Consider the following 24,490-nt stretch of genomic DNA (forward strand, 5'->3'; position numbering starts at 1 on the left):
CAAAATTAATTAAAGAGTTTAAAGGATATCTGAGTTTCCCAAATGTACAACTTTTAATCTCTCTTTCAAAAAGCAAGAAAAGGGTGGAGCGCTTGCCTCTCATGTATGAGGCACTGGTTTCAATCCTTAGCACCACATAAAAATAAAGGTATTGTGACCATCTACAACTAAAAAAAACATTTAAAAAGTGAGAAAAATAATGAAAATAATCAAGTCGATTTTTTTGAAAAAGTCTATTAATATACTTCAGCTGACTTTGAAGTAGATATTGATTGACTTTGAATTGTAGCTAGTTTCTCAGCTCCATGAGATTTAAAAAAAAAAGTTTCTGCAGTCCATATGAATAAGGAGGGAGACAAATCAGTTGTGTTAGATTTTTGCGAATGTTTTCAGTAGTAGTTTTGGTATGCAGAAGTGCTGGAGAAACATTGGCAGAAAATCAGAGCCATAGAGTAAGCCCAAACTAGGACAGCAAAGTCATTATTCTACTTTTTAGTGAAGGAAGTTGTCTTTAAATGATAGTGTTCTTTGGTTCTTTACCAGAGTGCTTTTTTTGAGCTTCATTTGGATGCAAGGCTGTATAAAAGTAACAAGAAGAACAAAATTTAAATATTAAATAGTGATTTCTAAAAAACTTTGGACATGTTTTAGCCAGGCATAGTGGCGCATGCTTGGGAGGCCAAGGCAGGAAAATCTGGAGTTCAAAGTCAGCCTCAGCAATGGCAAGGCACCAAGCAATTCAGTGAGACCCTGCTTCTGAATAAAATACAGATGTGGCCCAATGGTTGAGTGCCCCTGAGTTCAATAGCTGGTACCAAAAACAAAACAACACAAGAACACTTTGGACATTATTTTTTTTTTTGACAGTTACTTTTTAAGTTACATTAAAGATATTGTATAGATAAAAGTAAGGATTGGGTAAAGGTAATATTAACTCACATTACTATAATAGTAGAATGTTGGGGCAACACATAATTCATTTGAGTTAAACTACATAGTGTGGCCATTTAAGATTGTGCTGATGCCAGCTTTAGAAAATGTTCCTAATATTCCTAAGTAAATACGATAAATATTTTACAAAATCAGAAAGAGAATGACTGAAGGAAACATAATAAGAGCTTCCTTGAGTTTAGCCTTGCAATAGTAAGGTTTAATTTAGGGCACACCACTAATGGAATGATTCATTTCACAGAAACTCTGGTCAGCAGGAATGTGTTGGAAAATGAAGTGAGAGAAGAAGGTAAAGAAATGAAGAAGTTGGACTCAACTAGTAATCTGAAATAAGAACAGTGCTAAAGGTGGAGAGAATAGTCAAGAGATAATGAAGTGCCCCTTTGGATGACTTAGTAGTCTTTTATTTCTAATCCATGAATATTTTCAGAATAACTGCTTATTTTCACTTTTTTGGTTGTCTTTATCCTTTCCCCAACCTTTCCCATAATTGAGTTTTTTTTTTTTTTTAAACTGGCTCATAGTAAACCAGTGGAGACCAGCTGGTATTGCCTTTGAACATGTAAGACTTTGATTCTTATATTTTAATTTAAGAACTTTGTACTTTATTTTGTAGAAGTTATTCCTTTTGTAGAAATTATTCCTCCTTTCCCAACCATCTTTTCTGATACTTCTTGTTTTGACCTTTTAATGGAATGACCATTAAAGAAAGGCAGAATGATGTCTTACCAGGAATGTTATAATCAGTTAAAGCTCTGAATGTGTGTTTGAATTGGGCAATTTCTAATTTTGAGATTTTTGAATTTGTGCTGATTGTTAAAGTTTCCAAGTGACCAACAGATTTTTTTTTTTTTCAGCCTTGCATTTCTTCTCTGGTGAAAGACATACCATTATTCACAACAATTACACATTTGGATACTTAGAATAGAGAACCAGTAGAAACTTTAAGAGGTAATTTAATCCCATCCTATTTTAGTTATTAGCTGTGGACAAGTCACTTAAACATCATCAGTTTCCTTATGTATCAAAATGAAAGATTTGGAACCACTGTTTACTAGTAAACATTAATCACTAAATTTAACTAAATAATGATGTATTACAGTAGCAAGAAAATGATTTTTGGAGTGAAAATATTGGGTGAATTTCTTAATTTCAGAAATCTACTTTTCACATTTGTAAAATGTCCTCACCGTCAGTAAGGTTTTGTGGGTGACATTTGGTAGTATATGTGAAAACACTGTAAATTCCAAAGTACTGTACAAATAAGAATGATAATTCAGTCAGCAATTCAGTACCTTTTATGCACCAGGTTAAAGTTCATTTTTTTTAATTTCTTTTTTTGGTTTTAACATTTATTGTTTCTGAATATATTTAAATCATTCTGAGAAATGAATCTATTCAATTGCTTGATTGAAAAGTGATATCTAACAATGAAAAATAAACTTTTACATGGTGATCTGATATCAGTGGATTCAGTTAGAGGACCAACTTTATGATCGAGGTTACTTTGCTTCTTTATAATAGATGTTGTGTTTGGGGTTCTGCTTAAAGATGACTCCAGTAAAATATCCATCAAGATTACAGAATTTAAAATGAACATTATTTGAATATTTTAACTTTTCAAGTATGAATATTGTTTGGATCTCTTACTATTTACTTTGCCTTTTTAGTATTTTTATGTGAATGTTGCTAAATTAGTTTGTTTTCTTTCAAAATTTGAAATGTTCAGCTTTTAGTGTATATAGTTTGATATTCACATTATTCTTTTTTTAAAAAAAATTCATTTTGGTGCTAGGGATTGAACCAACAGGTGCTTTTACTACTGAGCTACATTCTCAGCCCTTTTAAAATTTTATGACAGGGTCTTTTTTTTGTTTGTTTTTTAAATTTTTTGTTGTAGACAGAATACTTTTAATTAGTTTTGTGTGGTGCTAAGGATCGAACCCATACTAGGCAAGTGCTCTGCCACTGAGCTACAGCTACAGCACCCCTGACTTTAAACTTGTGATCTTCTTATCTCAGCCTCTTAAGTAGCTGGGATTATTAATGTGCACCACTGTACCAGGCTCATATTTATGTAATTTCTTAATACATTGCAGTTGAAAATCCAGATGTTCCATTAAATCAGTTAAGCAAAATTTACCTTAAAAAAAGAATGTTGTATTTAAGTATTATTTTTAATACTTAAATCTGACAACATGAAATATTATTTATAGCCTGTAGATTTACTGAGGTAAAAAGGAAACCCTCACCATATGATTACATGATGATATTTTAATTGTTCTAAGACTTGTCTTTTAGAGGTCCTTTCCCTATTGATCCTTTTCTCCCTTGGTTCAATGGTTGCAAAGCAGAGACTTTGTTTCACTTGTAGACAGACTTATATATGTTTTACCTCTATGCTATCTTTTAAAGCTTTTTCCTATTTTTTAAAATTGGCTTTTATTTGGGATCTGTTTATTTTCAAAGTATTGTAAAACTATAGGCAAATATACTTAACCCAGTCATTGGCTTCTCTTACATTCTCTACTTGTATAGTTAATTATCCAGTACTATTTTGAACATTTTAAATCAATGTTAACAATTAAGAAGTATGTCCATATATGGCAGTTTTATTTGCTAATAGAAAACTAAATTTAAAATTTTAAAAGAACTGTACCCAAATAGAATTTATAGCTTGTAACTTAACTAAGCTTTAGTAATTGAGAAATAAAAATTGGTGGTGTTTTCTTAATATTTTGATTATTTCAGCTTTTATGCAATTTTTATGGTAAACAACTCTAAAAATACTTTAGAGAGGTAATGCATAGATATAGTCCACAGTTCTATTTAGTGGAATTATAGCATAAATGACTTTATAAATGATATTTAGTTTTTTTAAACAGTCTAAATGAGGTCTTACATAGTAAATCCTTCAGGTAATTTAATTTTTCTGTAGAAATCTTGAAAGATCATAAAATTGATGTAAGGGATTATTTAAATTTGGAGCAATATATTCTTAATTTGGGAGGTGACATATGGAATTAGGGAGTTTTCTGTGTAGGTACCAGAGATGGAAAAACAGCAACAACAAAACAACCACAAAAAAACCAATAAGAACACATCCGTAGAGGAGTAGTGGCTTCTACAAGACAGATAAAGGATAACACATTATTTAAAGCAGGGATCTTCAAAGGAGAGCACACAAAATGATCCCATAATATAAGGAGGGAAAAAAATCTTAGAATTCCTATTTATGTATTATCTGAAAAACAAACAAACAAACACTTTACTAGTATTTAAAAGAAACCATGGATTAAAAATAATACATATGATAATGTAAGCACAGGCAGATAAGGAGAAATGGCCAGACTGCTGCTTTTCATTTTAATGTTTGAGGAAAATGTAATATTTTTTTTTTTAACAGAAGAAATACAATGGCTATATACAAATGGGCTAGAAGGTGACCATCCCCAAGGAATTCTTGAGATTATTTGAAATATGGCCACTGTTTTTGTCCTCTCTCATTTGTTTTTAGATGTACAGTAGACTGTATTTTTATATACATACATGGAGTATGACTTATTCTAATTGAGATCCCATTTTTGTTTAATATCTTTATTTTATTTATTTATATGTGGTACTGAGGATCGAACCCAGGTCCTCACACATGATAGGGGAGTGCTCTACCTCTGACCCACAACCCCAGCCCTAGGATCCCATTCTTAAACTTGTACATGATGTAGAATTTCACTGGTCATATATTCATATGGTAATATAGGAAGTGTATGTCCAATTCATTCTACTGTCTTTCTGATTCATATCCTCTCTCCCTTTCCTTCATTCACCTTTATCCAGTGAACTTGTATTCTCCCTTCTAATCCAGTGAACTTCTGTTCTCCCTTCTCCCCAACCCTCCACCATTGTGTGTTAGTACCCACACATCTGAGAACATTTGGCCTTTGGTTTTTTGGGATTGGTTTATTTCACTTAGCATGATAGTCTCCAGATCCATCCATTTACCAGCAAATGCCGTAATTTCATTCTTCTTTATGGCTGAGTAATATTCCATTGTGTATATATACTACTTTTTTTTAATCCATTCATCTGTTGAAGGGGTTGTTTCCTTAGCTGTTGTAAATTGAGCTGTTATAAACATTGATGTGGCTGTATAGACTGAGGAGCGGGATAACTGGGTCAAATGGTGGTTCCATTCCAAGTTTTCTGAGGAATCTCCATACTGCTTTTCAGAGTGGTTGCACCAATATGTATTCCCCCCAGCAATGTGTGAAGTGTACCTTTCCCCCCACAGCCTCACCAATGTTTATTGTTACTTGTATTCTTGATAATTGCCATTCTGACTGGAGTGAGATGAAATCTTATTGTAGTTTTAATTTGCATTTCTCTAATGCTAGAGATGTTGAATGTTTTTCTAATATACCATTTGACCATTCATATTTCTTCTGTGTTATGCCTGTTCAGTTCCTTTGCACTTTTATCGATTGGGTTGTTTTTTTGGTGTTAAGTTTTTTGAGTTCTTTGTATGTTCTGGAGATTAATGCTCTATCGGAGGTGCAGATGGCAAAGATTTTCTGCCATTCTCTAGGCTCTCTCTTCACATTCTTGATTGTTTCCTTTGCTATGAGAAAGCTTTTTAGAGGTGCACTCATACATTTCTGATGGCACTGCAAATTGGTGCAACCACTATGGAATGCAGTATGGTGATTCCTCGGAAAACTTGGAAGGAACCACCATTTGACCCAGTGATCTCACTCCTCAGTCTATACCCAAAGGACTTAAAATCAACATACTATAGTGACACAGCCACATTAATGTTCATAGCAGCTCAATTCACAGTGGCTAAACTATGGAACCAACCTAGATACCCTTCAACAGATGAATGGATAAAGAATGGTATATATACACAATGGAATATTATTCAGAATTAAAAGAGAATAAATTATGGCATTTGCAGGTAAATGGATGGAGTTGGAGAATATCATGCAAAGTGAAGTAAGTCAATCTCCAAACACCAAAGGCCAGATGTTGTCTTGATAAGTGGATGTTGGTCCATAATGGGGTGTGGGGGACGCCGAGAATGGAGGAACGTTGGGCAAAGGGGAGGGAGGGAATGGGAGGAAGCATGGGTGCAGGAAAGATGGTGTAATGAGATGAACATCATTATGCTAGGTATGTGTATGACTACACTATGGTGCAACTACATCCTGTATCACCAGAGAAATGAAAAGTTTTGCTCCATTTGTGTGCAATGAATTGAAATGCAGTCTGCTGTCATGTATAACTAATTATAACAAATTTTAAAAAGCTTTTAAGTTTTATATTGTCCCATTTATTGATTGTTTTCTTATAATAACTTTTTATTCTATTTATTTATTTTTATGTGGTGCTGAGGATTGAACCCAGTGCCTCACGTGTGCTGGGCAAGCACTCTACCACTGAACTGCAATCCCAGACCCCATTTATTGATTCTTGATTTTTTTTTTTTTAATTTCTTATGCTTTAGGAGTCTTGTTGAGGAAGTCAGTTCCTAAGCCAACATGATGGAGAGTTGTGCCCACATTTTCTTCTAGTAGTCACAGGCCTTCTGGTCTAATGCCTACCTAGGTTCTTGATCCACTTGAGTTGAATTTTGTGCAGGGTGAGAGGTAGAGGTTAAATTTCATTCTGCTACATATGGATTTCCAGTTTTCTTAGCACCATTTGCTGAAGAGGCTATCTTTTCTCCAATGTATGTCTGTGACACCTTTGTCTAGTATGAGATAACTGTATTTATATGGGTTTGTATCTGTGGCTTATATTCTGTTCCATTGGTCTTCAGGTCTGTTGTGGTGCCAATACCGTGCCATTTTTGTTATTTTAGCTCCATAGTATAATTTAAGTCTGGTATTATGGTGCTTGCTGTTCTCACTAGGATTGCTTTGGCTATTCTGGGACTCTTAGTTTTCCAAATGAATTTCTTGAGTGCCTTTTCTATTTCCGTGAAGAATGTCATTGGAATTTTTATAGGAATTGCATTAAATCTGTATAGCAGTTTTGGTAGTATGGTCATTTTGACAATATTAATTCTGCCTATCCAAGAACATGGGAGATCTTTCCCTCTTCTAAGGTCTTCTTCAATTTCTTTTTTAATAGAGGTCTTTCACCTCTTGATTCCCAAGTATTTTTTTTGGGGGGGGAGTGAGGGTATTGTGAATGGAATTTTCCTGATTACTCTTTCAGTTGATTTGTCATTGGTGTATAGGAATGCAATTGATTTATGGGTGTTAATTTTATATCCTGCTACTTTGCTGAATTTGTTTGAGTTATACAAGTTTTCTAGTGGAGTTTTTTGGGTCTTGTAAATATAAAATCATGTCATTGGCAAATAGGGATAATTTGAGCTCTTGTTCTAGTTTTTTTAAAAAATTTTTTTTAAGTTGTCAGTGAACATTTTATTTATTTATATGAAGTACTGAGAATCAAACCCAGTGTTTCACACATGCTTAGGCAAGTGTTCTACCACTTAGCTACAGTCCCAGGCCCCTTTTCTAGTTTTTAGAGGGAATGCTTTTAATTTTTCTACATTTGGAATGATATTGGCTTTGGGTTTAATATATATAGCTTTTACAATGTTGAGGTAAGTTCCTACTATCCCTAGTTTTCCCAGTGTTTTGAGCATGAATGTATGTTGGATTTTGTCAAGTGCTTTTTTTGGATATATTAAGATAATCATGTGATTCTTGTCTTTAAGTCTATTGATGTGATGAATTATGTTTATTGATTGCCCTATGTTGAACCAACCTTGTGTTCCTGAGATAAGCCTCACTTGATTGGGTGCACTATCTTTTTAATACGTTCTTGAATACAATTTGCCAGTTCTTTATTATGATTTTTTTTTTGCATTTGTGTTCATCAGGGATATTGGTCTGAAGTTTCCTTTTCTTTTTTTAAAATATATTTTTAGTTGTCAATGGATTTTTATTTTTTAATTTATTTGTATGTGGTGCTGAGAATCAAACCCAGCGCCTCACATATGCTAGGCAAGCGCTCTACCACTGAACCACCACCCCAGCCCTGTAAAGTTTCCTTTTCTTGATGAGTCTTTGTCTGGTTTTGGTACTAGCTTCATAGGATGAGTTTGGAAGGGTTCCCTCCTTTTTTATGGCATAATTTGAGGATTATTGGTATAAGTTCTTCTTTGAATGTCTGGTAGAACTCTGCTGAGAATCCGTCTGGTTCCAGGCTTTTCTTTCTTGTTAGTAGTTTGATGATGTCTTCAATTTTATTTCTTGAAATTGACCTGTTTATAATTTCTGTGTCCTTATTCAATTTGGGTAGGTCATATGTTTCTAGAAATTTGTTGATATCTTCAAGATTTTTTGTTTTATTTGAGTATAAATTTTCAAAATAGTTTCTGTTTATCAGCTTTCAGTAGTGTCAGTTGTGATATTTTCTTTTTCATCATGAATTTTAGTGATTTGGATTTTTTCTCTTTTTTAGGTTGGCTAAGGGGTTATCAATTTTTATTAATTTTTCAAAGAACAGTTTTTGTTTCATTGTGTGTGTGTGTGTGTGTGTGTGTGTGTGTGTGTTTGTTTGGAGGAGGGTACCAGAGAGTGAACTTAGGACCACTCAGCCACATCCCCAGCCTTTTTTGTATTTTACTTAGAGACAAAGTCTCATTGAATTGCTTAGTGCCTTTCAGTTGCTGAAGCTAGCTTTGAACTCGTGGTCCTTCTGCCTCAGCCTCCTGAGTTGCTGGGATTACAGGAGTGCGCTACCGTGCCTGGCTATGTGGTTGATTTTTAAAAATTTTTTGTAGTTATTGTTTCTCGTTGATATAGGCTCTGATTTTAATTATTTCCCATCTTCTGCTTTTTGTGTTGATCTTTTTTTAGGGCTTTGAAATGTAATGTTATGTTAATTTGGTGACTTTCAGTTGTTTTAATGAATGAGCTTAATGCAGTGAACTTTCCTCTTAGAACTGCCTTTATAGTGCCCCAGAGATTTTGATGTTGCTATTCTCATTTACCTCTTAAGTATTTTTTGATTTTATCCCTGATTTCTTCTGCTATGCATTGGTTGTGCAGTAGCCTGTTATTTAGCCTCTATGTGTTAGAGTGGCTTCTATATTTTATCATTGATTTCTAATTTCATTCCATTATGACCTGATAGAATACAAGATATTATCTCTTTTTTGTGTCTGCAATGAATTGCTTTGTGGCCTGAGATATGATCTATTTTAGAGAATGATCCATGTGCTTCTGAGAAGAAAGTGTATTTAGTCATTGATGGATGAAGTATTCTATAAGTCCAAATGAATTGTATTTTTTAGTTTTATAGCTTTTTAGTTTTTGTTTGGAGGATCTATCCAGTGATGAGCAAAGCACATTAAAGTTACCCAAGATTACTGTGTTTTTGGTCTGTTTGATTCTTGAAATTGATGAGAGTTTGTTTGTATGTAGATGCTCCATTGTTTGGGGCATAAATATTTGATTATTATATCTTGTTGATATTAAAAACGATGATACGTTTTTACTCATCTTTTTACCTTCAGTCTCTGGATATCTTTGCCCATGAGGTGAATTTCTTGGAGACAGCATATTATTGGGCCATGTTTTTTTTTTTTGTTTTTTTTTTTTTTTGAGAGAGAGAGAGAGAGAGAGAGAGAGAGAGAGAGAGAGAGAGAATTTTTTAAATATTTTTCAGTTTTCAGTAGACACAACATCTTTATTTTATTTTTATGTGGTGCTGAGGATCGAACCCAGCACCCCACGCATGCCAAGTGAGTGCGTTACCGCTTGAGCCACAACCCCAGCCCTTGGGCCTTGTTTTTTAATTCCAAACTGCCAGCCTTTGTCTTTTGATTGATGAGTTTAGCCCATTTACATTCAGTGTTACTGTTGAGATTTTTATTCCCTGTCATTTTGATTTATTTATAGTTTTTAATTTGAGTTAGTTAATCCTTTGGTTGACTATTATTTTAATGTAGTTCTTCCTTTTGCTAGTTTTCACTTTTATTTTTCATTTTTTTCTTCATGAAATGTCATGTTGAGTATGTTTTATAGTACATGCTTTCTAATTGTGAATTCTTTTAACTTTTGTTTATCATGGAAGGTTTTTATTTCATTGTCAATTCTGAAACTTAATATTGCTGGGTATAGTATTTTGGTTGGCATCCATTTTTTTTTTTTTTCCCAGAGCATGGTATTATTGTATTCTAAGACCTCCTCGCTTTGAGGTCTGCTTCGAGAAATCAGTTGAGATCCAGATTGATTTCTCTGTAAATGTGAACTGTCATTTTTCTGTGGTTGCCTTTAAAATCCTGTCCTTGGTCTGTATGTTAGGCATTCTGTAGCAATGTGTCTTGGTGTCAATGGAGTATTACGCAGCACTAAAAAATGACAAAATCATGCAATTTTCAGGGAAATGCATGGCACTAGAGCAGATTATGCTAAGTGAAGCTAGCCAATCCCTAAAAAACAAATGCCAAGTGTCTTCTTTGATATAATGAGAGCAACTAAGAACAGAGCAGGGAAGAAGAGCAGGAGGAAAAGATTAACATTAAACAGAGACATGAGGTGGGAGGGAAAGGGAGAGAAAAGGGAAATTGCATGGAAATGGAAGGAGACCCTCATTGTTATACAAAATTACATATAAGAGGTTGTGAGGGGAATGGGAAAAAAAACAAGGAGAGAAATGAATTACAGTAGATGGGGTAGAGAGAGAAGATGGGAGGGGAGGGGAGGGGGATAGTAGAGGATAGGAAAGGTAGCAGAATACAACAGTTACTAATATGGCATTATGTAAAAATGTGGATGTGTAACCGATGTGATTCTGCAATCTGTATTTGGGGTAAAAATGGGAGTTCATAACCCACTTGAATCTAGTGTATGAAATATGATATGTCGAGCTTTGTAATGTTTTGAACAACCAATAAAAAAATGTGTCTTGGTGTCAATCTGTTGTGATTTTGTGTATCTGGAGTACTATATGCCTCTTGTATTTGATTTTCCATCTCATTCTTCAGGTTTGGGAAAGTTTCAGATATTTCATTGAAAAAATCGTGTATTCCTTTGGTTTGTATCTCTGAGCCTTCATCTATAATGATAAATCTTATATTTGGTCTTTTCATGGTATCCCATATTTCTTGGAAGTTCTGTGCATGGTTTCTTAATGACTTTTCTCTGTACTCAATATTATTTTCAACATTATATATTTTGTTTTCATTGCCTGAAACTCTGTCTTCCAAGTGGTCTAGTCTGCTGGTGATGCTTTCCAATGAAGTTTTAATTTGGTTTATTGAATCGTTCATTTTGAGGATTTCTGACTAGTTTTATTGAAGTATTCTTTCACTTCTTATATTTTCTCTGATTTCATTTCTTACATCAACATTTAACTTGTAGATCAGTTTAACCATGAACTTTATGAATTCTATTTCTGACATTCCTTCACTGTGGTGTCGATGGAGGATGTTGTTGAGGTATTCTGTATTGTTTGGGACGGTTTGTTCTGCTGCTTATTCATATTGTTTGTCTATCCATCTATCTGGATGAATTTGAAGCTGTAGAGTTTCTGCCTTTCGAGTTCACAGTGGCTCTCTGGGTTACTAGTACGTCAGAGATTGGGGAGGAGTTCATTGATAGCAACAATCTCTGCAAACAGTATATAACAGTAGACAGGTATTTAGTTCCTCTTTTGATATCTATAGTGTTAATTGGTACAATATGCAGAAATAGTAGGATCAGCAATTTCCACCAGTAAAAAGAGTATATAATCATGAATTGTGTCTTGAATGAAATCAAACAATAAGTGCTATGACTTCTGCCATATTAATTATAGCTGTGACATTGGTGCTAGGGTCAGAAGTTATGTTTATCAATTAGTATTAAGAGGTATGAAGGATAGAATTGACTATGAGTCAAGAAGAAGACATGGGAAGGTAGAAAAGCATTTGCAGTTTCAAAGGATGAATGGGGCAAAGTCATTCGTGACTTAGGATATGTTGTTAATGAGAAAGGGGAAGAAAAATAAAAGTAAAAATATGAGGGAGGAGAGAGAATGGAACTTGGCTGTCAGGAATAGCAAAAAGAGAGAGGGAGAGTAGGAAAATAGAGGAGTGGCAAAGACTATAGCACATTTTGATTTTTTTTTTTTTTTTTGGTAATCAGAAACTCTAACCCTCAAAATACATAGCATGGGAAAACAACACCTTGGAAAAAAAAGAGGCTAGAAATAAGTAGAAACAGACAGACATGTATATGTATAGGTGTCCTTGAATTGGTCAGTATGCAATCAAATAAAATAAAAGCCAAATATAAAATACGGAAAACATAAAGCAAAGAAAACAACAAGAACAGAAAGAAAAGGGGGAGGGGGTCTTGGTGAAAAGTTAATAAATTAAGGAGTCTCTTCCACTATGGTAGATATAATAGTCAGTGAGCTTATGTGTTTGCTCTGTGTGCCCAACTGATTATCTTTTCCTTTCTTCTTGAGGTATGAACTGAGTGTGGAAGTATGAGCTGTGTTGATTAATGCTCTGAGGTGCAGGTGGCAAAGATATTCTCCTATAGGCTCTCTCTTCTTGTTCTTGATTGGTTCCTTTGTTGTGAAGAAGCCTAGCTCCATTTCTTCTTCTTCTTTTTTTAAACCACATTTTGAGACAGGGTCTCATTAAGTTGCTTAGGGGGTCATGAATTTGCTGAGGCTGGCCTTGAACTTGTGATCCTTCTGTCTCAGCCTCCTAAGCCACAGGGATTACAGGTGTATGCAGTTGCACCTGGCACAGTACACTTTTGAATGATATTTGGATGATAGATGAAATTAGGGGAGAAATTTTAAGAATTCTTTGAAGTTATAGACCATACCAGAACCTCTGTGACACCGTAACGGCAGGTTCTAAGAGGAATGTTTATAGCTATGAGTGCCTACATAGGAAAATCAGAAAGATCTCAAGTAAACAGTCCAATAGTGCATCTTGAGACCCTTGAAAAACAAGAACTACTTCCAAAATCCATAAAAGGAAGGAAACGAGTTCAGAGCCCAAATAAATGAAATTTGAGAATTAAAAAAAAAAAAAAGTACACATGCTCAATGAAATTGGTTCTTTAAAGATTAAACAAAATCTATAAGCCCTTAGCCTAACTAACCAAAAATAGAAGAGGAAAAACTCAAATAAATAAAATTAGAGATGAAAAAAGAGAAATCACCACAGACACCACAGAAATCCAGAACATCATTAGAGATTAGTTTGAAAATTTATACACCAATAAATTGAAAAAACCTGTGAGATAGACACATTTCTAAATATCTATGAATTGCCAAAGTTGAATCAAGAAGACATAGCAAACTTAGACTAATAATTCTCAGTGAGATAGAAGCAATAATAAAAAGCTTTCCAACAAAGAAAGCGAGGACCAGGTGGATTCTCAGCTGAATTCTACCAGACCTTTAAAGAAGAACTAATACTTACGGTCCTTAAGTTATTCCATGAAATAGAAAGGGATGATCACTTCCAAATTTATTCTTTGAAGCCAGTATCACCCTCATAGCAAAACCAGATAGAGACACATGACAGAATGCTACAGACCAACATCCATGAATTTAGATGCAAAAATCCTTAATAAAATATTAGCAAATCATATTCAACAGTATATTAAGAAGATTATACAGCATGACCAAGTGTGTTTTATCCCAGGGATGTAAGGGTGGTTTAACATATGCAAATCAGTACATATAATTCATTATATAAACAGGATAATGACAAAAATCACTTGGTCATCAAAATAGATGCAGAGAAAGCCTTCAACAAAATTTAGTGCCCATTCATGATAAAAATAATGAAAAATAGGGATCAAAGGAAATTACTTGAACATCATAAAGGCCATGTATGGTAAACCCAAAGCCAACATCATAGGGAATGGAGAAAAACTGGAAGCATTTTCTTTAAAATTTGGAAAAAGACAATGATGTCTACTCTTACCATTCCTATATAAGATAGTATTAGATATTCTAGTTAGAGCAATTAATAGGAAAGGAAGAAACCAAATTATCACTGTTTGCGGTGATACCGTATGATCTCCTACTTAAAATTTACTGCTGGTTGTAATAAATTCAGCAGAGTAGCATGTTACAAAATCAACATACAAAAGTCAATAGCTTTCTAACTGGGCACAGTGGCACAAGACTGTAATCCCTGTGGCTGGGGAGGCTGAGACAGGAGGATCATAAGTTCAAAGCCAGCTTCAGCAAATGTGAGGCACTAAGGAACTCAGTGAGACCCTGTCTCTAAATAAAAATACAAAACAGGGCTGGGGATATGGTTCAGTGGTCAAGTGTCCCTGAGTCAATCCCCAGTACAAAAAAATCAATAGCTTTCTTATATACAAATAATGAATCTCCTAAGAAAGAAAACAGTCTCATTCACAGAAAAATCCTTGGAATAAATCTAACCAAGGAGATGAAAGATCTGTACAATGAAAACTATAGAACATTGAAGAAAGAAATTGGAGACAAGAAATAGAAAGACCCACCCATGATCACAGTTGGACAGGGTTAGTATTGTTTAAATACCATACTACCCAAAGCATTGTACAGATCCAGTGCAACCTCCATCAAAATACCAATAACATTCTTTTCAGAATTGGAAAAAACAGTCATAAAATTTATTTCGAAGAATAAAAGACCCAGAATAGCCAAAGCAATTCTAAGCCTAAAAAGCAGTCCTAGAGCCATCACAGTAATTGACTTCAAATTATATTATAGAACTATAGTGATTAAAACTGCATGGTATTGGCATAAAAGTAGACATAGACCAGTGAAACAGAATAGAAGACAGATACAAACACACCCAGGTATAGTCATCTGATCTTTGATGAAGATGCCAAAAACATACTAGAGAAAAGATAGCCTTTTATTCAAATGGTGCTGGGAAGATTGATTATTCATATGTAAAGTGAGGGATCTTGTCTCCTACTGTGTATGAAAGTCAACTCAAAATGGATTAAAGACCTACAGTTTAGACCAGAAACTATGCAACTCTAGAAGGAAACAATAGGGTCAACACTCCAACATATAGGTGCAGGCAACAACTTTCTCTGTTGGACCCCTTAAGCTCAGGAAATAATGCCAAGGGTCTATATGAGATAGGAAATTAAAAAGCCCTGCACAGCAAAGGAAGCAATTAAAAATGTAAATAGAGATCCTATAAGAAAATGTTTGCTTGCTACTCTTCTGACAGAAGTTTTAGGGCTGTGAGCAGTGACACGCCTGTTAATCCTAGTGGCACAAGAGGCTAAGGCAGGAGGATTGTGAGTTCAAAGTTAGCATGGGCAATTTAGGGAGACCTTGTCTCTAAATTTAAACAAAAGAGGAGTTAAGTGCCCCAGGGTTCAATCCCTAGTACCACTCCCCCCCAAAGAGAAGTTTTGTATCTAGAATGTATAAAGTACTCAAAAAACTTAACACCAATAAAAACAAATAACCCAAATAGTAAATGGGCAAATGAAGAACTACAGATGGCTGAGAAATATATGAAAAAATTATTCAACATTGTTAGCAATTGGATAAATACAAATTCAAAGTACACTGAGATATTCATCTCACACCAATTAGAATGGCAGCCCTCAAGATTACAAACAGTAGGGACTGAGGTTGTGGCTCAGAGGTAGAGCGCTCGCCTAGCATGCATGAGGCATCACATAAAAATAAAAGAAAGATATTGTGTCCATCTATAACTAAAAAACAAATGTTAAAAATTACAAACAATAATAAGTGCTAGAGAAGATATAGATTTCAAAATTATAAAAAATAGTATATCAGTTAATTTATAAATAATCATACATATAATTGAGGCATTTATTTAGTTTTTTTTTTTTTTAACATGGGGCTTGTAATAAAAAATTTGAAGGCTTTTTCTAAAAGATGAAGAAGTGTCGCCTAGAATTTGATGATAAAACTAATGGGAAGAGGAGCCTTTGAAGCAATTTGGAAAAATGAGCAAAGATTGTTTACATTTCAGAGGATTCTTTTTGGGATTGTATTTTGTTGAGAGTTTTTCAGTTTGAAAGAGAATTCCAATTTATGATGGAACATATCATGCAGACAAAATTTACGCAGCAGTTCATTTTCTTGTTGTGTTCAAATCTGATTTAGAAGCCAAATGAATAGAGGAATAATAATAAACTATGATCAGCTGATGAATTATATCTCTGCTATTTAGATAGACTCCACTTTTAGTAGAATTTAAAATGATATAGTATGGGAAAATATAAAATGGAAAGGAGATGATGAATTTGTAAGTAGCAAACATGGTTAAACACCAGGCAATTTTTGACATCTTGGAAATATCGAGGGATGATATTGAAATATATTGTAGACTTTTGGTATGTGTAAGAGAGTTCTCCAAGTTATCAGTCAATTTGGAGATTATCCTTAAAGGAAGGGAATTGTTTGTCTCTGGCTGCAGGTGAAAGAAAATATGTTTGAGGATTGAAAGAATCTTATAGGACAATGATACTGTACAATATGTTAGTGTCAAGTTTACTGCAGTTTAGAACACTTGACATCACCACAGTCCTATGAGTTGAGTGATGGATGTATACTTTAAGATACAAAAAAATTCAAAGACCCTTGAAAAACTTGCCCAACCTGAAACATCCTGTGAATGGCTAATCTTAAAATTTGAACCCAGGTATATATGATTTTATTCAGCTAAACAGTTCTTCATTGAGTGCGTAAGTGGTGCTGAGCATGGTGTTTAGGCCTTGAGAATTCTGAGTTGAATAATAAGTGATTTCTGCCCTCAATATGACATAGCAAGAACATAAGATAGTAATTTTTGGGATCTTGGGGACCTAGAGAAACCATTTATCCCAGTCAAGAGAGTTTAGGACTGTTTTCTGGAAGGGTGTAATGCCTGAGTTGAATCTCAAGGGAAATAAAAATTAATTGCAAAAAAGATGATCAGGGTAGGGTATTGAAACTGGGGTGAACTGTGTTGGTAAAAAAGCATTTTGGAATAAAGTAGCATTTTGCTTAGAAACCTATTTGTAGGTCTTTTTTTAACATTTTTTTTTAAGTTGTATGTGTACACAATACCTTTATTTTATTTTTATGTAGTGCTGAGGATTGAACCCAGTGCCTCAGGCATGCTAGGTGAGTGCTCTTTCCTCTGAATCACAACCCCAGCCCCTATTTGTAGGCTTAAAGGGTAATGTTTTTCCTTTTATACCTCATTGTTTGTCTGTACAAATATCAGAAGCTGATAAAAATATTTGTGCATTAAATTCAGACTTTGTCAGTGCATTTTCATTTTCCTTCTGTAGGATCAGTTCGACAGCTTAGACAAGCATACACAATGGGGAATTGACTTCTTGGAAAGATATGCCAAATTTGTTAAAGAGAGGATAGAAATTGAACAGAACTATGCGAAACAATTGAGGTAAGTTAATTTATTTTTCAGTTCTTAGAAGTGAAATTGTGTGTTAAGTAGATTAATACTATGTAAATATTGTGTTCCATAGCTTAAATTCAATATTTTTTACCAGAATTAGATTGAATTAGGTAATTGGTTTGTTTCAATTTTGATTTAATCAAATCATTGCCCAAGGAATATTGGCTGGCTCAATTGTGAATAGTTTTCATTGCAAAAAGATATTTAAATTTCTAAAATCAGGGACCGAATGCCAGCGGGGGGTGGGGGGAGTGTCCTGGATTTTATTCTGTGTTTTGCACTTTTATTCCTCTGTAACTTTTTGCTTTTGTAATGTATCTAAAGCATTGGACATTTCTTCAGAATTTTTGAGACTTGGAAATTGAGTATATGGTGAGCTGAGTTTCTCTTTTCGGGTATATTTTACTGAGGAAAAGTGATTTTGAAATGTGTGTTACAAGACAAAGTTTAATTAAAATTTTAGTCTTAAATGCAATTTATCTTAAAATTTTGCTCAAACAGTAAAACCATTAGTGTTAGATCACAATTTAACAGCTTTGCTAGAACTTCTTCAATAACAATATTGCTTAAAGTCTGAGGCTAGACTATAGGATTTAACTATAGCGGTTAGAACTCTACAAATTATAAGTGAAAAAAAAAATTCTAACCTAAACAGGCACACATGACTAAAGAGTCCAGTAACATTTGATTCAGGGAAAAAAATTATCTCCATCTTTTGGCTCTTGTTTCCTTTAGTCTCAGGTTCTATTTAGTACCATTCTTTCTACTCCCTTAACTTCAGATGTTTTACCTTCAACCCCTACATTCTAGAGAAGAATGATATCAATGCAAATTGATAATGTATAAAACTTCACTGTGGAATAAATAATATTGTTCAGGATAATTAGGACCTCAAAGGTTTCTTGATGGCCATTATTTTGCTAGAGTAAGAGGACTCATAAAATCAAATGACAGATTTGTTTACCTCTGTTTGTTTTGAGACTGAAAATAACCATTATCATTTTCACTTACTGCAAAAAGGAGGATTTGAACACTACTTAATTGAAGTGGCAAGAACTGAGTTATGTTATAAAAATATAATTTTGCAGTAAGAAAGTGAATTTATTGTTATGTACAGATTAGTGATTTGCATCTTTTAAGGAATGCAGCACAGTGACTTTCAATAACAGTGATTCTCAAAAGGCCATGATTCTTGGACAATGTTGAGGTACTTGAGTAAGGAAAAGTTAGGAGGTTTATTTAATGAAACCTCCTATCTGCTCATTCCCTTCCCCCAACATTGAAATTTGTTGCTTTTGATGGATACCTTGTAAATGATTGAATTATCAGCTGCTGTTTATAGTATGTTTTGTTCCAAGGAAAGAGGTTTGCCTTGTTTATTTCCTCCTCTTTAATAGGAAAAATTCTTTTGGTTAACTCCCTTTATTTTTGCTACACAGAGGTTAATTTTATATGTAGTAGGAAAAAAGTGCTGCTTAGATAGGCAACTATTTTTTTCTGCTATGTAATAATTATATTCAGGATGTTAAGTGTTACATTTAAAATATATTGCAAGACTTAATATTTTCAGTTAGTTTTTGGTGCTCCTGAGATTGTTTTCTTGTTTATTGTGTTCTTGTATTTTGATGGCTTTGGTTTAACTTTTTTGATACTGATTGACTTTTGGAATTGGTTTGAGGATGACAGTAAATAAAGTACATAACTACATTTGGAGACAATTGATCATGTCCATTTTGATTGATGCTAAATGATGACTTCAAGTCATGTAGTATTTTTTTTTTTTTTTTGGTTTACAAAGATATATGAACAACAGAAATTAGTCATTAATATTATCATTGCTATTGTTTTTGCAGTGCCAAGAATGGAACTCATTTTGGGGTTTAGAATACCTTTCTTTATAGAATTGGATCCTATGGAAACTTTTTCATTCAGTTTCCACTAGTCATACTACTCCTTCTTCCTAAGTACATATCTGGATTAGGTGATTTGCTACCTAAATAAATTTTACTTCTTAACTCCAGAATATAATCTCTCCACTAAAATATAAATGTTACAAGATGAAGGGATTTTGGTTGGTTCTGTTCTCTCCTTATTTCAGTGATTGGCACAGGACAGGCATTTTTCTGGTATTCACACTTAATCTAGTACTTAGTGTATCAGCACTATTCTGAGCATTTACCTTACTTACACCTGTTAACATATTTCATTTTCCTAAAAACCCAATGAGGTTTCAGTACTATTTTATAGATTAGGAAACTGAGGTGTACAAAGAGGTTAACAAAGAACTAGCTAGATTCAAATGTGGCTGCTGCATCTCAGCTCTTAATATTGCATTTATTGCCTCACCGTAGAGAAAATTAATAGATCTGTGTTGAGAATTATTTTATAACACCAATGTCTAGTATATCTGGATTTTTAAAGAATTATGTTACAGACAATAATTATCTAAAATCTACATAACGTATTCTTTCCATCTAACACATCTGTTTATAATGTAACACTTATAACTGTATAATGAACTATATCCTTTACAAATTTAGGTCTGTGTATTTTCCCATAAGGATATGTAAAAAAGCATTAATAATTTAGAAGTCCTTTCTTTCAAGAAAATGTTTTTCTCATTAGTAAAGTTTCTTTAAACAAACAACACCTTTCAAGAAGCCCTACTTATTTTCATTTCCTTCTTGAGGGAAAGATTATACATACTTAGGATTTTTAGACTTTATTTAGAAATTATTTTTTTAATTATGATGAATTAATATAAATACTTTTTATTTTTATTATTTTAAAAACCTGTTAGTAAAGTTAAAGATAGCATAATGTTACTTTAGTTCCTTCTAATTTTTGCCTTTAATATTCTCTTTAACTCTGTTAGCTATTTTTCTCTTGATGATTTAGTAGATAACTACTTTTTCCAGGTATATTTGAAGTGGGCTTCATATAGTTATCATTGGTATGTTTTAGCTGTTGACTTTTTAAAGCTTATTTTGTTTTTTGATCATTGACTTCTGTTCCTATTATACTTTTTTGTGTGTCTTGAAGCTCTAATTAATCTCATTTTTTTGTTATACCTAAAAAGATGGCTCTCTTCTTCCCTATCTTAATTATCCATGAGACTACTAACTTAAATTTGCAATAGTTAGGTGGAGTGTCACTTTTGTTTTACATAAGCTGGTCTCTAATCTTCACAAGCATTTGATGATTTTTGTCATCATTGTATTTCTAACAAATGAAGAGTCCATGCCTTATCATAGGCATTTATTGGTACACTTTTGTGGAATGATTCATGAACTTTACCATTTTACTGATAAAGAAACTCAGGCTCATTTATCTTGACAAAAATTGCTGCACATATTTCTGATATTTTAAAATGGTATTTTTAAGATTAAATGATCTAAGCAGAATCTAACATGTAAAACAGAAAGCTCATAATAAAGAAAATAATCACACACATCTATAATCCAAGCTGTTTGAAGGCTGAGGCAGGAATATTGCAAGTTCGAGGCCAGCCTGGGCAACTTAGTGAAATCCTGTCTCAGAATAAAAATTTTAAAAAGGGCTGGGGAAGTAGCTTGGTATTAGAACTACTTGCTTAGCATGCATGAGATCCTAGAGGGGAAAAAAAGGAAGGAAGGAAGGAAGAAGCAGCGAAGAAGCTGGGCATGGTGGTGTAGAACTATAACTCAAAAGACTCGGAATGCTGGGGCTGAAGAATTCCAAGTCCTTCTGCTAAAGTGCTGTAAATGCTAAAGCAATTTATCAGACTCTATCTCAAAATAAAAAGGGCTGGAGGTGTGGCTCTGTGGTAGAGGCCGACTGGGTTTAGACCCCACTGCAGAGGGGTGGCGTGTGGGAGAAAAGAAAAAGAAATTCAAGCCTGTTGTTTGAATATTGTGATAATGAACATTTCAGTAAAGAGGATGTAAAGGCCAAAATCAGGTGAAATATATGTTTTAGTGTCCCCATGTGTATTAATAGGCAAATCAGACAGATTTAGCTGCTTATTAATTTTGTTTTATGCAAATATTTTTGAATATTGGGGTATGAAGGTATTATGTAGTTCTCTTATGACTCTAACGTAAGGAAAATAAGTTATTAAGTTGCTGAACAAAATTTCTCTGAAAAGCATAATACTTTGTTTTGTCCAGGGATTGAATCCAAGGATGCTTAATCACTGAGCCATATCCTCAGCCCTTTTATTTTTTTATTTTGAGACAGGGTCTCACTAAGTTGGCTTAGGGCCTCACTAAATTGCTGAGGCTGCCCTGAACTTGTGATCCTCCTGTCTCAGCCTTGCAAGCCACTGAGATTGAAAACTATAATACTTAAATCTGTGGTGGCAATCTCCTTTCTTAGTTTAAATTGAACAGATATTTTTTCCTTTCTTTCCTATCTTTAACATATCTGAAAAATATTCTAAAAGATCTGCAGTTTCCTAAAAATACTATACTGTTTTGCCCATTATATGCTAAATAATGTTGAATTGTTGACTTCATTCTTTATATACTGTGGAGCTGATACTTATACCGATAGCCCACATTCAATGTATTTTATGTACACTGGACTCTGGACATGCTGAAGATAAGGTAGAACTAGGGACTGGCTTGTTTTTTTGTTTTTGTTTTTGTTTTTTTTTTTAAACAAAACAAAACAAAAAAACCCAATTTGTGTACCTTTACATCTATTAAAGTTTATTTGATTTTCTTACCTTAGGTCTTTCATGCATGAATATTTAAGTTCTTTTATTTCTTCTAATTGTCTGTTCAGTATCTACCACTGGGAGAGATATAAAATTGAGAATAAAGCATGTCCCTTTAAACAACATACATAAGAATTTGTTATAACGTATACTACTTTATGGGATCATGACCTTTTTTCAGTGTGTTTTAAAAATTGTGACAAAATACATAACATTAAAATTTACTATATTATTTTAAGTGAGTAATTCAGTGATATTAAACATATTCACATTGTTGTACAAGCATCACCTCATGTATCTTCTTAACTCTTCTCATCTTGCAAAACTGAAACTCTTCCCATTAATTAATAAATTCCCATTTCTATCTCCTGTAATGATTGACAGACATCATTTTACCTTCTGTCAGTTTGACTACTCCAAGTCCCTTATAGAAGTGGAGCCATATAGTATTTGTGTTTTTATAACTGCTTTATTTTATTTAGCATAATGTCCTCAATTATGTATGTTGTACCATATGCTAACATTTTCCATATTGTAGCATTTTTTCTTTTTAAGGCTAAATAATATTCCATTGTTTGTATATATTACATTTTATTTATCCAAATAAATGTTTATCAATTAATGAACCTTTGTGTTGTTTCACCTTTTGGTTATTGTTATTATTGCTTTTTGTGAAGTAAGGTGTATAAATAATCCTGCTTGCAATTTTCGGAGTATCTACCCAGAAGTAGAGCTGTAGGGTTATACAGTAATTCTATATTAATTGTTTCAGAAATTGCTATACAGTTTTTGATAGTAACTGTACCATTTTACATTACCACCAACAGTGTACAAGGACACTAATATTTTCACATCCTTGCCAACAACATTTGTAATTTTCTGTTTTCATAGTAGTTGTCCTGATGGGTATGAAGTGATACCTTATTATGGTTCTTATTTGCATTATCCTAGTGATTAGTGATTTTTGAGCATATTTTTATATTCATATTGTCAATGAGTATGCCTTTGGAGAAATGTTTATGCAAGTACTTGCATTTAATTGGGTTGTTGTTGAGTTTTAGAGGTTCTTTATATATTCTGGATTTTTAACCTCTTGTCAGATTTGTAATTTGCAATTAATTTATTTCATTATTTAGGTCATCTTTCACTGTGTTAATTGTGTTCTTTACACAGAAGTTTTGAATTTTATTATAGTCCATTTTGTCTTTGTTGCCTTTGTTTTTTGTGTCATATCCAGTAAATCCTAGTTAAATTCAATGTCATGAAGCTTTATCCTATGTTTTCTAAAAGTTTTGTAGTTTAGGTCTCTGATGCAGTTAGAGTGATTACATACAGTATAAGGTGAGGGTTCAGCTTTATTCTTTTTAATGTGGAGTTTTTTATGTTTAATTTTCTATTCTATGAGAGAAGATTCTTGGCTGTAAGTAATTGGGGGCCCCAGTTGAGCTAATTTAAGACTTTAAACTTATTGGCCCCCAAAATACTGGTTTTATTTGTTGATATCTTTTATTCATGTTGAATTAAATAAGGGATTGAACACAGTCAAGCTGTTATAGGCTTGGGCTACAGTGAAGTCACAGAAAAAAACATATCTGACACACAGTCAGAACCCACTTTTATTTTTATGGGCTGGTGGCTTTATTCTTTCAGTGCATAGTGGCTTTCTCCACATGGCTGACAATATAGTCTGAACTGTACCGGTTTTAGGTCTGAAGATGTTCAGCTTCCAAGAAGGGCTGGGCATGATGGCACTCTGGTTATATAGCTCAGTGGTAAAGCAGCCCTGGAGTCAATCCCTAGTAAACCCTCCCCTGTCCCCGCTACCAAAAAAAAAAAAAAATTTCAGGACAAAAACTTTCTGGCCAAGCTAGATTGAGTTCTCAGTTCTCTATCTCTGGGGTCACTTAACTAAGCCCCAAATAGGACTGTTTTTGTTAATCAGACAACTCTTAGGTAAGTTAATCATTAGATGTAGGGAAGATATTTAAGAAAATTGATACTGGTGTGTCTCAGGATTCAGCCAGAAGAAGAAATATAATTGGTATTACAACATCATAAGTAAATATGATATGGATTAGCTATTAAACAGTAATTTGAATTTAAGAGTATCCTAAATGTTGAAGGATTGAGAATGTGTAGCAGTGATTCTCAGTCTTTTGACTGAGGGGGGAAAAACATGTTTTCATTATTAGTCTTCATTACTTAATATGAAAAGTGACTGATTACTTTGATTATTTTAACATATTTGTTTCAAGTTTTTCTTCCTAAAAGTAATTTTCTTTCTTTCTTTCTTTTTTTTTTTTTTGGAGGTGGGGGGTACTGGGGTTTGAACTCGGGGGCACGTGACCACTGAGCCATATCCCTAACCCTATTTTTGTATTTTATTTAGAGACGGGGTCTCACTGAGT

At 33.6% G+C, this 24,490-nt stretch overlaps 1 protein-coding gene and 1 long non-coding RNA gene across 4 annotated transcripts in view; both read left to right on the forward strand.

Annotated features, from left to right (window-relative positions):
* The window catches only part of LOC131424906 (uncharacterized), a 39,128-nt gene extending 22,042 nt beyond the window's left edge, over positions 1-17,086 (forward strand). Inside the window, exons 2-4 of the long non-coding RNA XR_009228540.1 lie at positions 1,193-1,240; positions 1,809-1,902; positions 17,050-17,086. This is a non-coding gene — a long non-coding RNA (uncharacterized LOC131424906). The remainder of the gene's footprint in view (positions 1-1,192; positions 1,241-1,808; positions 1,903-17,049) is intronic.
* The window catches only part of Fnbp1l (formin binding protein 1 like), a 115,857-nt gene that overhangs the window by 44,199 nt on the left and 47,168 nt on the right, over positions 1-24,490 (forward strand). For all 3 annotated transcript variants that reach the window (XM_046461974.2, XM_058585296.1, XM_046461971.2), the window contains exon 2: positions 17,256-17,371. In XM_046461974.2, the coding sequence (XP_046317930.1) occupies positions 17,256-17,371 (116 nt within the window). The remainder of the gene's footprint in view (positions 1-17,255; positions 17,372-24,490) is intronic.

Source organism: Marmota monax, unplaced genomic scaffold (genome assembly GCF_021218885.2).
Source record: "Marmota monax isolate L192 unplaced genomic scaffold, Marmota_monax_Labrador192_F-V1.1 WCK01_AAM20220418_F8-fsc00070, whole genome shotgun sequence".
NCBI classification, from domain to species: Eukaryota; Metazoa; Chordata; class Mammalia; order Rodentia; family Sciuridae; genus Marmota; species Marmota monax.